This window comes from Myxocyprinus asiaticus, chromosome 23 (genome assembly GCF_019703515.2).
Source record: "Myxocyprinus asiaticus isolate MX2 ecotype Aquarium Trade chromosome 23, UBuf_Myxa_2, whole genome shotgun sequence".
NCBI lineage: Eukaryota > Metazoa > Chordata > Actinopteri > Cypriniformes > Catostomidae > Myxocyprinus > Myxocyprinus asiaticus.
The window spans coordinates 15,837,390-15,856,151 of NC_059366.1; the positions used below are offsets into that span (position 1 = coordinate 15,837,390).

General features: G+C 38.1%; 1 protein-coding gene across 2 annotated transcripts in view; it reads left to right on the top strand.

Moving 5' to 3' along the window:
* Positions 1 to 18,762, top strand: part of LOC127413653 (storkhead-box protein 1-like) — a 35,043-nt gene continuing 16,281 nt past the window's right edge. The window contains exon 1 of one of the 2 annotated variants that reach the window (XM_051650947.1): positions 1 to 600. In XM_051650947.1, coding sequence (XP_051506907.1) covers positions 288 to 600 — 313 coding nt within the window. In that variant the 5' untranslated portion in view covers positions 1 to 287. The remainder of the gene's footprint in view (positions 601 to 18,762) is intronic. The other variant, XM_051650948.1, reaches the window with a different exon arrangement.

An 18,762-nucleotide genomic window follows, 5' to 3' on the forward strand; every position in this document is an offset into this window, starting at 1 on the left:
AGAGTCAGTAGCAGCCCAGGCGCGAACCCGCCTTTATAATCAGGGTGCGTGTTTCATCGGTTAGCAGCAGCGGTTTCCTTGGGAGCCCGTAGACACTGGAGAACACATGCAGAATACGGACAGACTCAACAGAGCACTGCGCTTTGAGAATGTGACACATTCAAACTGGTTTTACACACCACCACGTCGCATACATTTGGGTTAAGTAAACCGAAATGTGTGGTCTTATTCCCAAGACTGCATTCTGAGATTCATTTGACCGGGAAATTCATTCAGGAAGATTAGAAATGTCTCTGCAGCAAAGAGTGGTTAAACTGTCACCCGAGTCGCTCGCTGTTGTTCTGAGCCGGGACGAGGACACCAAACACAGCGCGACCAGCGCCAGCGGCCAGGACGTGTTTGCGGATTTTAAAGCGCAGAATTCGCGTAGCTTCTGGAATAAGAGACTTGTGAAAGCGGTGGTTGAAGTGTACTTCCAGGGATGGCTGGAGAACTACGTGCTTCTCGTCCAGGGCAATGCCAATAACTTGGAAGTGCTCAGGGAAGCTTGGATGCGCAGGGCTCTGAGGTCACCCAAAGGATATATCATCAAAGCAGTGGGTAGGTGATCAGTGTTGGGCTATTTCAGTTACATTTGCTTGAATTTTATATGAGGTGGATCACCAGATTTTGGACAGTTGCATCACTGGCTCATTCATTCATGAAATAATCCTGAAGATCATCATAAAGGCAAGGCACATCTCAGCATTGCTTACAGCTCACAGTCACATCAGAATCAGATTCTTGCTGATATTACCAATAGAGCCCGACCGATATGGGATTTTTGAGACTGATACGATACAGATTTTAGAGGGGGGAAATTCACAGATTACTGATATGGTAGCCTATATAATTAATGTTTGAGCTGGAATGAATACAGACCTTTTCTATGTTCACCAATTTTGCACTGATATGACTATGCAAAGGTACTCAGAAGGCTGCTTTCTTAAACAAATATTTTTATCAAAGAATATTTGACATTATTATTATACATTGTCAACAAATTCTAGAAATGAACACTGAGAAAATAAAGAATAAATAAAAATACAATAAATAGCTTAATAAACATCAGTACTCTATGTTTAGTATCAGTCAATTGCTGACCATTAAATTAAAGAATAAATAAAAATAAAACAAATAGCTAAATAAACATCAGTACTGTTTAGTATCAGTCAAATGCTGACCATTTAAATAAAGAATAAATTAAAACAAATAGCTAAATAAACATCAGTACTGTTCAGTATCAGTCAAATGCTGACCATTAAAATAAAGAATAAATAAAAATAAGACAAATAGCTAAATAAGCATCAGTACTGTTTAGTATCAGTCAGATGCTGACCATTAAAATAAAGAATAAATAAAAATAAAATAAATAGCTAAATAAACATCAGTATTACTGTTTAGTATCAGTCAGATGCTGACCATTAAAATAAAGAATAAATAAAAATAAAATAAATAGCTAAATAAACATCAGTACTGTTTAGTATCAGTCAGATGCTGACTATATTAATACTGCCGAGTCAAGAGATAAACAGTGGCAGCGGTGTTACGCCGTATTCTGCTATACAAGTTCAGGGGAAACTTTCAACAGTGGAAAACCAAACTTTTAAATATTACATTTTATAAATGCAGTGACTGGAATTGTTCGGTTGAAGGGGGTACCAAACTGTGAATCCTGAACAAAACAGATTGGTGATACATGTTTACACATTAACTTTCACTCAGCTGACAACAACAGAAAGTAGCTATGTGGTTAGCTAGTTAGCTATAAGCTTGTTGTCACAGAGAGTAAAAGATGGACCAGCATTGAGTTTCACCAACTAGGTAACAACATAGTGTGAAATCAACACTCAACAGACACAATCAAACACCACACCGTTGTCTGCTGAGCTGCAAAAAGATGCTCTGATGTTTACCTTTCAATCTGCAACATTACTGACTGCACTGACAAACTATAGCTGGCTAACAGCAAACAGACATGAGTGACATGGTTGTCAGGGACAGGGTTAATGTTATATTGAAAAGGGAAAATGATGGGGTCATTGTTTATTAACTTTACAGTATGTATTTCACAAACTAGTTAGCAGCTTACCGAGAAGACACCGCTTAACTCCGCACCATTTAACTCCGCCCTGTCTGCAGAGCCATAGTCAGTTCAGCTCTGTAAACAATAGAGTCGGAGTACGCTCTGCTGGACAAACTACATTATGACACCAATTCTAAAGCGTTGTTTTCTACATTATATGTTCTGAGAAAAGTATTCATATCTGTGCATATCGGTAAACATATACGCCAATACCGATATATTGGTCGGGCATTAATTACCAATTCCACAGAAGTAGGGATTTGTGTCTCATAGGAAGGAAATCTGAAGAAGGCTCTGGGTTGAAGATTTGTTTCCTTAGCACTTTGTTGCCATACAATGAAAAAGTTGAGAATAACTCATTTGGATATTGGTTAAGTAGACAAACATGCTTTACAATTGTTTATTTGACCACTACTACCATCTTGAATGCTAAAGCATATCTGAAGCTACTAAAATGTGATCACAGAGCTCACAAATGACCTCCAGCCATAACGAATGAAATCACATTTCATTAGAGAATCAAAACAGAACCCTCAACTGTGATCATGAACGTTATCCTGTGAAGTACTATAGGACTAGGAGATCCACATACTCAACCTCTGCTATCTCTCTACAGAAAACCCCAGATTGTATCTGCACAGCTATAACAGAAAACCACAACATAATTTCCGTTCGCTGTAGAAGGTAGCCCCTTAACCTAACCTGACCGGCAGGTCATTGAGAGACCTCAGCATGCTTTAGGCGTAACTATGTGCGTGCAATATAAGTGCATTATTTCCAGATGACAGGAAATATGATTTCTGGTGAGCAGCCTATCCCCTCTCTCTCCCCTCTGACTTAATTTCCAATGCATGGTTTCAACTGAAGAAGTTAGCTTCCACGAAATTGGGGCATCTTGATTTTGTGTGGGTACATAGTTCTTGCCCAGTGTTTTGTTGGTTGTTATTGTGTTTTGATTGGAGATAGCATTGTTTTCAGTGGTCACATGTTGAGGTGACAGACCTTTTGTGACAGTGTGGCTTTCTGTTGCCTCAAGTGTTGCTGCCTCTAGGAGGCATCTGGTTTGCCCCACTAAAAACATGAAGCAGATTGTGATAGCCGCCATTTGCTCTTGCTGTCACAACCATAGAAGGTATATGTAAAAAAAATCCTTGGTGGAGACAGAAATGCAGCATATAACTGAGGAATTCTTGACCTTGGACCACACATTTGGATTGGGAGCAGTTGGGAGGACTAACAGAGCTTTATGTCACTTGTTACATTTTTTTTCTTCTCTTTATAAATGGAAGCTCACACAAATACAAATCTTGGGCCAGCCCCTGTGTCTCTGTAATTTATTACCCATTCACCAGGACCCATAGTCCTGAGTTATGTCCTGTCCAGTGACTGTCCATCAGGCAATTTTATAGCTCAACCCCTGATACCAGTGTCCCTTGTTTCATGTTCAGTGTGCTACTAAAGAGTCTGTTCACTGTGCTACTATAGAGCCTTGAGTTGTGTCCCAAATGACACACTATACACTATAGAGCCTGACCGATATGGGATTTTTGAGACTGATACCGATACCGATTTTAGAGGGGGAAAATTCACTGATTACTGATATGGTGACTGATATAGCTAATTTTTGAGCTGGAATGAAAACAGACCTTTTCTATGTGGATTTTGCACCAATATGACTATGCAAAGGTACTCAGAAGGCTGCTTTCTTAAACAAATATTTTTTATCAAAGACCATTTGACATTATTATTATACATTGTCAACAAATTCTAGAAATGAACACTGAGAAAATAAAGAATAAATAAATATACAATAAATAGCTTAATAATCATCAGTATTACTGTTTAGTATCAGTCAAATGCTGACCATTTAAATAAAGAATAAATAAAATAAATAAAATAAAAATCAGTACTGTATGTTTAGTATCAGTCAATTGCTGACCATTTAAATAAAGAATAAATACAAATAAAATAAATAGCTTAATAAACATCAGTACTGTATGTTTAGTATCAGTCAAATGCTGACCATTTAAATAAAGAATAAATTCAAATAAAATAAATAGCTAAATAAACATCAGTACTGTTTAGTATCAGTCAATGGCTGACCATTTAAATAAAGAATAAATTAAAATTATAACTAAATAAACATCAGTACTGTTTAATATCAGTCAAATACTGACCATTTAAATAAAGAATAAATAAAGATAAAATAAATAGCTAAATAAACATCAGGGGCCGGCTATATGCACCAGCTATACGTATGTTACAACTTAGCCTAGTTGTGGCGTAAATGGACACTAAGTCACAATTTATGCTCTACTAAATATTTGAGCATTGCACCATTAAATTTATGTAGGACGTAACATTACGTATAAACTAAATATATATGGAAGCCTCCGACCAGGAGTAACTGATGGCATAAAAAGCAGACTCATTTAATGACATCAATGTGCTCATGTTTTGCATGACAGGCTTCAATCCTTTCGACATATATGATGATGTTGGCATTTACACTCATTTACATTTATGAGAGAGAAAAAAAACTTACTTTTAAGCGGCTCTTCAGCATGAAACCGATCTAATGGTGCCGTTTTTAGGGTGCGTCGCCTGGTGTCAAGTTTCAACACATTCAAAATATATATATAGGATATTAAAATGAATACATTTCTATTTTTGTAAGGGTATTAGTATTTATCACCCCTATAAATTATTATTTACACAGGGCAAATACACTATTTATTAAATCTACTTTTATTACGTATCATATTTTAATGTCTGGAAAACCAGACTTTTAAATATTACATTTTATAAATGCAATGACTGGAATTGTTCGGTTGAAGGGAGTACCAAACTGTGAATCCTGAATAAAACAGTTTGTTGAATACATGTTTACACGCTGACAAGGTACGAAAGTAGCTACGTGGTTAGCTAGTTAGCTGTAAGCTCGTTGCTACGGAGAGTAAAAGATGGACTTTATTTACTTTCCAGCATTCCAGATATATCGGTCGGGCACTAATACACTATGCACTTACAAAATGTACTATGCACTCAGCCATGTAGTGTATGAATTTTCAAAGTGTAATATCATCCGAAATGGAACACTTAACGTTTTTTACTACACGGAAGCATTCGCCATTTAACAGCAGACAGAAGTGACATTTCAAACCCAAGCATTGTTTTGCTGCTAGCTTTAGCCAAAGTTTTTCTAGCAAGTCAGTCCACTGTCAGCCATCTTTGGAATGCTCTTGGAAGTCTATTTCCAGTCATGCCAGTGCAGCTCCTACCTACTTGAATATGGGGACACTGAAATCTCAAAAATGGTTGGTCAAGATTACGATAAAAGAACATACTGTATTTCAAATCAGCAATAAAATCACAAAGTGTTCATCATTCCACACTTCGTTTTGACAGTTGAAAAGATGCATTATCCGGGTACTCGTAGTACACTTCTTTTTGTTGCATTTTCAGTGTAAACATACTACTCGCACTACTTACACTTCAAAATGATGTAAAATAGTGCAGAAGTGTGCGGTTTGGGATGCACCTTTGGTCTTTTTTATTGTAGTCGGAAGAAGACACCAACATATTCTGTTGGCAATGAAATGTCAGCTTGTAAATAAGAATTATGTAACCAGGTCTCATGATGTAATAATTAGTTTGAGATGTTGAAATTGTAAGAAATCGAGTTGGCCCATAAGAAATCGAGTTGACTTAAACAAAAATTTTTGACTTTTACTACTATAGAGGATAAATAAATTAACAAAAGAACAATGTTATTATGATTTAAAATTAACCCCATACCCAAACCTAAACCTATAACCATAATGCCTAACCCCTTACCCCGACCCTAAACCTTACCACTTAAATAATTTTAAAATAAAAGGATTTTACCACTTAAATAATTTTAAAATAAAAGGATTTTACCACTTAAATAATTTTAAAATAAAAGGATGGTTGACAAATAACATGCCATGAACCTTTTTGTTTTTTAACATCAATATTTTGGGGTAAAATGTACATATATGTGTATGGTAAAGTGTATATTTTAGGTGCTGTTTAAAAAAATTAAATTTTTAACAATTTTTAATAACTTTTTGCAGTTGACATACATAGTCCTGCGCTGTGACAAAGTACATTTCACCTCAATTAATACGAGGTCATAAAAACTGCATGCATAACAATTAGGAAAGAAAATGTTTTTAAAATAGTTTTAGATGGAATATAGCATGTTACACATGTAGGGCACTGATGTCACTGAGTTTGCTGTTCACATTGGTTAAGTACATCATTAAAGCTTTTACATAATGTGATTCGGCATGTTTTAGCCAGGTCTTACGTTTTTTCACCAAAGCCCTGTTGTTTTCTAGGCCTCTGTTTAGTCAGCAGGAAAGTGTTAGGGACGTGATTACCTATCAGCAGATGGGATGAATTAGACTGCCTCCCTCTCTGTCCTCTTGATTATCAGTATACATTAAGTGAAAAGACGTATTGTTCTCTGGGGCCTGGACTGCTCAGTCTTGAACTGTTTTTTTTTATTCACAAGGGCCTCTTGCTCATGATACTCAAAATGACCTTTTCAGCTTCAATTTTGAATCATATGTCTAGTGTATTTTTCTAAAACCCTAATAAATAGATTGATATAGCGTGATACAACCCAGTATTTTCTGGTTATTTGTGGAATTAGCTCAATGCAAATTTACTGGCGAGTAACTAAATCCTAAGTCAGATTAGTTAAGAGTTAAGGCCCAGGTATATGTAGTTTTTGTGCATTCTGGATCGTGCCTGGCCAACCACGTTGCTTTCTGAGTATACTCTTCTGACCATGAGTGAATCCAAATGCATTCGACGCATGCCCACTACAGCTGCTTTCGGATACTCTTTAAGTACAGTCGATGGCCGGCGCATGCTGCAACGATGTGCACCAACGAGGACTGCATCCACGGGTTGAGAAAATCTGGGCAGCTCGCAGTCAGGCCGCGCAGACTATGCAGATGACAAAATTTGCGTCCCACACACTATGCACGGAGCGATCAGCAATGCGGACAACCTTAGTATACTCGGGCCTTTAGTAATCAGTGTTGGGTAAATTACTCAAAAAGTAATCCACAACAAATGACTAATTACCTCTAAACATTTTAATCAGATTACTTCACTTATTATTTCATCAAAAAGTATTCACATTACTTATTAATTTTAGATTACTTGACAGAAAAGTTTGTTTTTCTGCTCAAACAAATAAAAAAAATGTCTATATTTCCTCCTTGTTCACTGTCACACGCAAGTCATACACTCAGCACCACGCAGTTCTCTCTTTCAATGAATCGATAGTGGGTGCACATTCTTCAGTTGTCACAGAAATGCAAACAGACGTAACTATTAACATAATTCGTGTTTAAAATGTATACTACGTAAATAATATTGTTTTAGATGTGTCTAATTAAAAATAACTTTAAAAGCATATTGAGACACCTGCATACTGTTAAACTGTATTTGTTGCACTGTGTCTAGCCTTTTTTAGTGCAAGAATGTGATTGATCTGAAGTCATCGTATTACAGTGAGGGGAAAAATTTGAATTGAAATCAGATGCGTTTCTGATTTGTTTATACGTTTCTCTGCTGCATGAAGATACTAATTTGCTTTCTCACATCACTAGCTTTAAATATGCAACTTAGCTGGCTAACGAATGCATAAACGTGACCAGCTGGATATAAACTAATGCAATAGATGGTAATAGATGGTAACAATCATGACATTTAAACATTTGGGTAGGACTTGTGTGTATTTTTGTCGCATTGTTCTAACCGCTTGAGGTTAGCTTTAATGTTAGCGTCCTCTTAGCCTTGTCGGCAAACATACTGCTGTTCTCTAATAATGCAGCATCTAGTCAACAAATTAATTACTTTATAATGATAGGACAACATGTATTGTAGTGTACTGTATACATACTTTTTGATTGTTGATGTTTTAAATCCGCATCTGAAGTGTTCTGCTCTCATACTGTATATCGACAGCAGACCCTTCCCAGCCGCTCCAGCACTGGACGCAACGGGGAAAAACTATCGGTGTGGATTTTTGCTGATAACCGATAGTTCCAGAAATCTGTTATCGGTGCTGATTAATCGGCAAAAGCAATATATCGGTCGACCTCTACTTTGGACCATGCTTTCATTAGTCTAAGGGATGTGAAGGGTAAAACATTCATGCTAAGTTCTAATGAGGTGTTCATTATTACTGAGCACAATTAACCTCACTGTTATCTTAAATAGCATGCTTTGCAACTTTGACAAATTATGTTTTATCCTCAAACTTTTATACAAATTATCTGCATTGCAAGGACATTGCGTATTGCAGTAATCTATATAACTGTGAATATACATATACAGCCTGATTTGTTTGAGGTTATACAGAGTAGACCACATCTCCTAGTCTTAGATCCTAGCTCATTAGCCTTGACATGGCATCGTGCTGGACTCTTTTATCCTAAGGTCAACACCCTGTGGTTCTCATGCATTGAAAGTTGCCATCTTGTATAACAAGGCACCAAAGGTCATTGCTCCCTAGTGCTTTCCTCAAAGATGCCATTGCTGACCACAACACTTCCAGGTGTGCACCATAAACAGAGGAAGCACAGTTCAGCCAACATGTGTTTTTAAAAGAACAAAAGCTAGGTTTTTTTATTCCCATGAAAGTAGAGTTGTTTTACTCAAGAAAAATAATAATAATAAAATCAGAGAAAGACATATGGTTAAATATAAAACTACAGTTTTATATTAAATTAAAGGAAATAAAAAATGGCTCCTAGTATTATCACATGCAGAGACTCCAGGATAAACATGTGGGTTCATATTTATTTATTTATTTATTTATCATTTATTTATTTGAAGTCAATAAAATAATCCAGGCTGTCAGAATTTGAGAGTCATATGTTGTGGACATGCCCAGTGTTGGAAGATAAAGGTGGAGCTGGATTAGGTTTCTAAGAAAGCAACCAATGGAATGTTTTCTTGAGATAACCAAACACCCAAACCAAAGTCGGCCACAAGCAGCCATGTGTATTCCTTTCCGACTTAACCTTCTTTCAACAGTTGAAATCTTGTATCCTCTATCTTTAAGTGTAGTTAAACAACACTGACAGGATAGCCAGATACAGTAGATGGGCTCTTGTCCTTAACTTCCCTCTGTCTGCTGAGGCTAATTCCACTTTTCAAAAATGCATCTCTCCCTGTGACTTCAGTTATCTCCAACAATTCATGCTGTCTGATCCAAATGCTGTCCAAACACTGCACATCATTTTCAACTTGAGAATTCACTGTTTGTTTTGAACATGTGAGAGTATGTAAGGGCATGCATATATACCTTTGTGTGGGTATTTTCTATGTGCATGAGTGGTGCAGAGATATTTCGACATGTCTCTCACATGGATTTCGTATATAGCTATATACTCAAACAAAAAACAATAAATGACGGTTGTTGTACCAGCGAATAATCATAAGTGAATACACCTGCATCACTTTTACACGACGTATATGATTTATTAGTGAATGATATCTAACAAATTAATTATTAATTTATTAAAACAACCAGTGAATGACAAATCCGTACTTTAATGTCATATATAACAAATTCATATTATTGAAATAAAGCACAGAAATGTTAATAACTTTGAAAAATCCATCATCTTTTATGTCAACACGGACACAACCGTTTTAACGTCACTACTCACCAACTCGGGAATCATCTAGAATTCCGAGTTTCCCACTTGTAAATACAACTTCGGGATGTGTCATGAAAGGCATAGCGCTTGTGATTTCACTATGTAACACAGTTTTTGTTCCTGGGTAGTAAGTGTTATTTCCTAATTGCTTATGCCTCAAAAGTATAGAAAATGGCTATTATTACCCACAAACTTTGCTTTTGTGACCAGGACAGTGATATTTTGAAATTTACCTATTTCCAATGAGAAAACGGGCGAATTTGTGTCTTTCCGTTCACATAAAGTCAGAAAAAAACAACATATGAATCCAAATTAACATGTATTTATACTAAAGTAATACATAAATGACTACAAAGATATAGGAGTCATTTTTCGAGATTTACGATTATACGAATCAGCCCCAAAATGTAGTCTCCCATCATGTTCTCATTATACTGTCCTTGGTAGCGGCGTTCGAAGTCCAGTATATCCTGGTGGAAGCACTCGCCTTGCTCCTCCGAGTTCGCTCCCATGTTCTCCTTAAATTTATCAAGATGAGCATCAAGGATATGGACTCTTGAGGGACATCCTACAGCCCATTGTGCCATAGTTCTTCACCAGAGTCTCAACCAGCTCCACATAGTTTTCGGCCTTGTGATTGCCCAGGAAGCCCTGAACCACTGCGACAAAGCTGTTCCAAGCCGCTTTCTCGTTACTAGTGAGCTTCTTGGGGAATTCATTGCACTCAAGGATCTTCTTTATCTGTGGTCTGACGAAGACACCGACTTTGACCTTTGCCTCAGACAGCTTAGGGAAGAAGTCTAGAAGGTACTTGAAGGCTGCCGACTCCTTATCTAGAGCTCTGACAAATTGTTTCATAAAGCCCATTTTGATGTGCAGTGGTGGCATCAGCACCTTCCGGGGGTCCAACAGTGGCTCCCACTTGACGTTGTTCCTCCCCACAGAGAACTCGGTCCGCTGTGGCCAGTCCCGCCTGTGGTACTGCGCTTTGGTGTCCCTGCTGTCCCAAAGGCAAAGATAGCTGGGAAACTTGGTAAAACCGCCTTGGAGACCCATCAGGAATGCCACCATTTTGAAGTCTCCTATGACCTCCCAGCCATACTCATCATACTTCAGGGCGTCCAGCAAGGTCTTGATATGTATCCACTTAGGCAGCTGGAACTAAACTGAACTGGTGGGCTTAAGGTCCCTGTATTTATACTACTATTTATATTACTGGAAAGTTCTAGAAGTTACTCCAAGTTTACTCAGCACCGAATCTATCTGGAATGTTGTGGAAAATAGGTACATTTCAAATTATTACTGTCCTGGTCACAAAAGCAAAGTTTTTGGGGAATAATAGCCATTTTCTATACTTTTGAGGCATAAGCAATTAGGAAATAACACTTACTACCCAGGAACCAAAAAATAAATAAAAAAAATGTGTTATGCGATGCCTGAACATTAACCGTGTGGTGGTGCTTGTCCGGAATTCAGCTCATTGTGTCTGAATTTAAGGTGTAAAATCTAATTCCCCCCACTATTTGTAAGATATTTATTATATTTTAAGAGTTTAGTATTGCTTTGATGCAGTGCAAGAATAAAAAAAAAAAAAAACGGTAGCGTTGGCAATGGATAGAACGAACATAAGCAACAACAGCAAATCACAGCAAAGCAGTTAGGACTACTGAATCACGTCACATACTATTCGTGAGCAAAGCTGATAAGTTGTATATTATTTCCCCTCCCCTTTTTAGACCGTTACAACATCCCTGTTGCGAACCTGAACTCTGTTTAAAAATATGCTGGATATTGCTTGCAGCATCCTTTTCCCATTACACAGGAAGTCAATCCTTTATGAAATCTGAGCTGAATGACATATTTAGGGAGTCAAAAGCCAGGTGTAGATCTAGGCCAGTACAAACAAATGAAAAAAAAAACTATCCTGTTAAGCATTGCCATGAATGTTTTTGTAATTAGTGGAAAGAATTTCCCCTTATATTTTCATTCCCTTTCTTTGCTAAATAGAGGAATTACAGTCCAAAGATGATGTAAGCATACATGACCTGAGAGGAAACTCTTAACAAAATGCTAAATACACTAACCCATTTACATGCTCCTACTAGACTGAAATAAAGATTATGGGTCTGTTCCAAAACCTATTGAGCTTTCTCTGGAGGCAGCACTTTAAGACATCATAGGCACTCTGCCGGCCCAAAGGTTGTTCCAAAAGGTAGGTATTTTAATCATGCTGCCTCCTAAGTTATATTGTTTTTACCAAATTCTAAGGTATCATCATATGTATCCTTTCCCAGGTATGAGATCCCAGAATGCATCATGATGAGCTTGGTGGAAAGAAAAATCCAAGCTGGCAGATGAAGTGAGAGAAATTTCCATTATAAATATACTTATCATTTATTCAAAACTGAAAAGTATTGATACCATTTTTTTTTTATGTGATAGAAAACGGACTATTTATCCAAAATGTGTGTGAGCTATTGTAACGGTTGCCAGCTGGTACGTGATAGCTGTGCAGTGTGTAAACCTCACTCTCCTAGCTTTAAGAGATGCACTAGCGACTGAGGCTAGAGGCCATGGCTTTTGTATCCTCCTTGCTAGCGCACCCGACTCCCATGCCGGGGATCGCCAGTTCGAATAGCGCTCAGGGCAGGTCGAGTAGGACCAGTGACACTAAACGTATTTATGCTCATTAAAGGATCTTGTCATTTCTCTTGCGTCACCTTGAAATAAGTTGCGAGTCGAGTCTCCTGTGTCCTACGCATCAGGAGCGCTATTTGTATGATGCTCGGAGTTGCCACCTATGTAGAGCATTCCAAATTGGTCTCTTATGAGGATCCATTTCGGTAAGGATGCTGCCTTAGAAGACAGCTGCATAAGTAGACAGGAGACAGCAAGGCAGCTCACAAAGTTTTGGAAAAGACCCACTGTAAACAAGCTTTTAGCATGAAAGGTGTTTGGGAGTTCAATTAAGCTTGAGCTGACACAATGTGAAGGGCCTCCAGATGAAAGGATAACAAACCCAAAATCTGATTTAGCTCAGCCTAGGTCAGAGGAAATGGTTCTCATATGGTGAAAATTTACAACATGGATTTTGATTAGTGGTGTAACAATGCTGTAAACTGTGGCTCTCTAGCTTCTTGTAGGAAGACTAGTATGAAACACCTGGAATGTCGAAACGTCTCGTACTGAATACTTTACATTTCTTGAAAGTTTATGGTGGACACTGACCATCACTGTCGTTGATCAGAGGATATTATTTTTGTAAATAATTTAAACTAGGGATTTACCAATATACAGTATTGTGCAAAAGTTTTAGGCAGTTGTAAAGAATCTGTATATTGAGGATGTTTTGATAAATAATGCCATTAATATTTTTTTATTTATTAATTAACTTCATACAAAATGCAATAAACATAAAAAGCTAAATCAGTATTTGTTATGACCACCCTATGCCTTTAAAATGTGACCAATTCTCCTAGGTACACTTACAGATAGTTTTACTAGGTTGTTGGCAGATAGGTTGTTCCAAGCATCTTGGAGAACTTGCTACAGTTCTATGTATTTAGGCTGTCTGAATTGCTTCTGCCTCTTCACGTAATCCTAGACTGACTCGATGTTGAGACAACATGATCACATGGGAAGTCAGCACGCTGTTTCCAAGAGTTCCAGTACCCATCGGCCTAATTTTGCAGACTCACTGACAAGCACCATCTCCTATGAGACATTTTTGCATTGGCTTCAGTGTGCTTAACTTCCCTTGAGGCGTGACCGCAAGCACATTGCATCAGCTGTGTGGAAGACCCAGGTTCAGACTCTGTGGAAACCAGGAAATAATCACATTCGCTTAGTGCGATTCGGAGGTTGCATTTTTCCCTCTAACTTTACATTTTTACTCCACTCATGGTTAGGTTTAATTTTGGGTTGGGGGGTACAGTTTATAAAATATGCATTCCTCTTTACTAAAAACAGCTTGCTTTGAAACTCGCTTTTGGCACCCCTCTGTGGACATTACACCCGGAAAATGAAGGTCACATATGCCCATACACCCAACAACACCCAACAGTGTTTCGAATTTCAGTTAGCCCAGACCGATTTTAGCTAAAGAAAAGTTAATCTTCTGTTCCCGATTTCACTCTGTGGGGGCCGTACCATTTTTTGGAGGAGTCCTTGTTCTTCTCTTCCATTCATTTTGCAAAAGGATGTTGAAATCTAAAGTTGATGATTCCTATTGACACACTAAACCAGAAGATATAAAATGACCATCTTAAGACAAATATTTTTGTGAAACATCTTGTGTGCTTAAAGCTGGTGCCACACTAGCCGATTTTTTCAGTGATTTTCAGGTGTGAGCTTAATTTACATTATCGCCGGCCAGGTGGAGGGAGACAAAGCGTGTATTAGCGTCTATCAGCGGTAGGTCGTTAATTACTTGATTGTCGGGACTCCCTGCTGAGTTAATGGTTCCAGCAATGGGAAAAAAGGTTCCAACATGAGAGAAAAAAATCTTTCTGTCACTGTGGCGGGCTCTTGTGTTCCCTTCAAGTGACCAATGGCAAGGCAAGTTTATTTATATAGCATATTTCATACACAATGGTAATTACTTTACATATAAATTTTTAAGAAAATACAAGATAAAAAAAAAAAAAAAAAATTAAGAACATGAAATAAGAATAAAAATTAATAAAATAAATTTGAAAAAAATAAAAATAAAATGAGAAAAAGTTATATAAAAATAAAAAGAATAAAATAGAATAATTAAAATGAAAGAAAGACAAAAGCAAAATGATTCAGTGAAATCAATAAGTGCAGCACAAATGCTGTCAGAAAATGCACAGCTAAATAGATGTGTTTTCAGTCTAGATTAAATGTGGCTACTGTTGGGGAACATCTAACCTCTTCTAGAAGCTGGATCCAGCTGCGGGTGGCATAATAGCTAAACACCATCTCACCTTGTTTTGAGTGAATCCTCTGTATGTCTAACTGACTTGATCCTAATGATATGAGAGATCTGTCAGGTTTATATTCAACAAGCATGTCTGAAATGTATTTAGGTCCTAGGCTATTGAGCGATTTATAAACAAGTAATAGTACTTTAAAATCAATTCTAAATGTAACTGGAAGCCAGTGTAAAGACCTGAGGATTGGAATAATATGCTCAGATTTTTTTGGTTTGGGTGAGAATCCTGGCAGCGGTATACTGAATGAGTTGCAGGTGTCTAATGGTTTTTTTGGAAGGCCAGTTAGGAGTCCATTGCAGTAGTCTACCCTACTGGTGATGAATGCATGAACAAGTTGCTCTAAGTCTTGACTGGATACAAAACATCTAATTCTGGCTATATATTGCTTTGATGTGACTACTGAAACTAACGTCTGACTCCAACGTGTGACTTTTGTCTTTAGGCCCTAGGAGTCAAAGTATGTATTCACCTTTGGAATTTCACCATTGTTGCCAAATACAATGACCTCTGTCTTGTCAGTGTTTAAATGAAGGAAGTTTTGGCACATCCATTGTGGGCTGTAGTCATTTGGCGATAGGGCTAGATAGATCTGGGTATCGTCTGCATAGCTATGGGATGCAATTTGGTTCTTTTTCATAATTTGGCCTAGTGGTATCATTTACAGTTTGAACAGGAGCGGTGCAAGAATTGAGCCTTGTGGGACTCCGCACGTCATGGATGTCCACTCAGATTCATAGTTGCCTATGTTCACATATCCCTACCTCCTAGATATGACCTGAACCAACTGAGGACCGACCCAGAGAGACCTACCCAGTTTTCCAATCTGTCTAGGAGAATGTTGTGGTCAACAGTGTCAAAAGCAGCACTGAGATCTAATAAAACCAGCACTGATATTTTGCCTGAATCAGTATTTAGCCGAATATCATTTAGGATCTTTATGAGCGCCGTCTCTGTGCTATGATGCGGTCGGAAACCAGACTGTAAATTGTCCAAGTAGCCATTCGAGATTAAGAATTTGTTCAGTTGATTTTGCCTATGAAAGGAAGATTTGAAATTGGTCTGTAGTTGTTCAATATTGAGTTATCTAGATTGTTCTTTTTAAGAGGGGGCTTGACAACTGCAGTTTTCAGGGACTACGGAAATGTGCCTGAAAGGAGTGACGCATTTACTATTTCTAACAGATCTTTTTACCGACAGTTAAACGCATTTTTGAAAAATGTTGTGGGGAGTGTGTCAAGACAGCAGGTTGAAGTTTTAAGATGCTGTACTATTCCTTCCAGGGTTTTGCCATCAATTTTCCATCAAGTTTTTGTGGTGGGTGCTGTCTGACCTCAGTGCAACATGAGGATGAGCTGATCGCCATTCTAATATAATTTATCTTCTTCATCTGTCAGAGAGCATTTCACAGGCAACCTGTGTTGGGGGGTTTGTTAGTCTCTCTACAGTAGCAAAAAGAGTGTGTGTGTTGTTTATATTGCTGTTAATAATGTTTGAGAAGAAGGTCTGCCTAGCTGTGCCTAATTTCAAATTGAAAGCATGAAGGCTGTCTTTTATTCCATTATAATGGACTTCAAGTTGTGTTTTCCGCCACATTCATTCTGCTTTCCTGCATTTTCTTTTCATGTTTTTCACTGCTGTTGTGTTTCTCCAAGGTGCTTTACACCTGCCAGTGATTGTCCGGACCTTTACAGGAGCAATGCTGTCAACAGCATTTTTAACTTTTGAGTTAAAGTTATTGAGGAGCTCATCAACACAGTTTGTGGATAGACTCGGTTTCAAAGATATAACCTTGATAAATTGCACACTAGTGTTCTCATTTATGTACCTCTTTTTGACAGAGACAGATCTAACTTCGATAGCAGGAGAAATTAATATTTAAAAGAAAATACAGAAATGGTCAGAAAGTGCAACGTCCTTAATAATAGTGGAGGAAATGTTCAGATTGTGAGTAGGTCCATCTACATGTGGAGTCAGATCAAAAGTGTTTAAAACTGTTTTGAGTTCTTTGGCAATGTTATGTTCAGGATTATCTGTATGAATTTTGAAACCCCCAGCAATAACAAAACAGTTAAATTCAGAGGAAGTTGTGGATAACAGTTCTGTAAAATCATCAACAAAGCCAGGAGAGTATTTTGGAGGCCTATAAATAATTATAAATAGAATGCGTGGAGCACCTTTTAGTATAATACTTAGATATTAAATGGTCAAGTAATCACCAAGTGACACTTGCTTGCATTGAAAGACATCTTTAAATATTGCCACTAATCCTCCACCTCTCCTAACAGCTCTGCAGACACTCATAAAAGTAAAGTTTGCAGGGGCTGATTCATTTAGGACTGTTGCACTGCAGCTGTTATCTAACCAAGCCTCATTTAGAAACATAAAGTCCAGGTTGTTTTTGGTGATGAGGTCATTGACTAGAAACAACTTGTTCTTTAGTGAGCGGATGTTTAAAAGTGCTAACTTGACAGTATCAGTTTTTGGCCCCACAGTAATGTTGGATTTACATCTAATATGCAACAGATTAGATTGGTTTGCCATACGTATTGAGTAGGGCTGCCCCCTAATAGTCAAACAAACGTTAGTCGATGAGAAGAGTCTTGGTCGACTAAGTTTTGATTGGTCGGTTGGTCGCAGAAAAAAAAGACTCCACAGGAAGTGGCGAAGTCATGATTGTTTACATGGCTGGTCCATGCGGTAATTAATTATGTTGGGTAGGAAATCCAAAGTGTGGGATCATTTCGAGAGGGTAAAGATGACCCCAAGAAGGTGACATGCAAACTCTGCAGGCAAACGTTCGCCTATCATTCATCGACCTCAAACATGGCTTATCATTTGAAACATGTAAGTAGCCTAACGTTAGACACTTAGCATGGCCGCTCACTCTAATGTTAGATAACCTAGATAAATATGCGCTATTAGGCTTATCCAAGTGTTCGTGGGGAAGCTAAATTCGTATCTCGCTTACTGCATGTTTAACTTAATGTGTATTTCTCTCTATAAATTAGCAAAATATTCAGACAGTCTCCTTGCTGGTTTTTCCGAAACATTCAGAATCATTACCGCTTTTGCTGTTGTCGCTGCGGCTCGATTCGTGCATACGCTTGTAAAATTTATATTTTAAAGGTTCATTATTACGGTTTAGTATTTCTCTGTAATGTAGAACAGTGTTAGCAATGCTACTTATTTCATTCTTTCTCAGCCCTGGAACTCAAACCATTTTCTGATGCCTCTCAAAAAATTAATATTTAAGTAATTAAATTAATATCATAAACGTGCGACAGCTAGTCGACTAATGGCTTAAACTAACGACTACTAGTCGAATAGGAAAATCTTTGGTCGGGGGCAGCCCTAGTATTGAGAAAGCCTTAGTCTTCCTATCAATTAACATAACAGATATTGAAAAAGCTACTGGCACAGCGGGTTCCCGCTTGTTCTGTAAACATTTGTGAGTGTTGCTGCTACCATAGCGGGGACCCGATACATATCAGTTAGAGTTGTTATCAGTTGTCTGTTGTTCTTCGAGAGCAGAAGAAGGACGAGATGTATCCTTGCGTTGTGGCAGTGGCCGGAGAGCTCTCTCAGAGGGAGGGTGAGCTGGGCCTGCAGGTTTTGGTGGTAGAGGGGCCCGCTGTTTTTTGGTAGGTATCTGGCAGCTCGCAGCAATGGAATGAGAGAGCTTTCTACCAGCATACACTAGTTCCTCCATTTTCTCGGAGAAGCTCAGGAGTGGGGATGTTGACAAGAGGGAGAAGGTGTGTGGTGACAGAGACTCTGGCTCTGGTGTTTCTGGAGGCTGATGTATGTTGTTGTTATCTTGGCTCCCTTGTTTTTTTTCCTGGAAATCATCCTTGGGTCCTGTATCTTGGAGCAGTTTTAAGTCGTCACAGTCTGACAGAGTATGCTCTGTGTGTGGAGCTCAGGCCCATGTTGATGTGTCTTTGCTGTGTTATTGAGGGACTTGTCA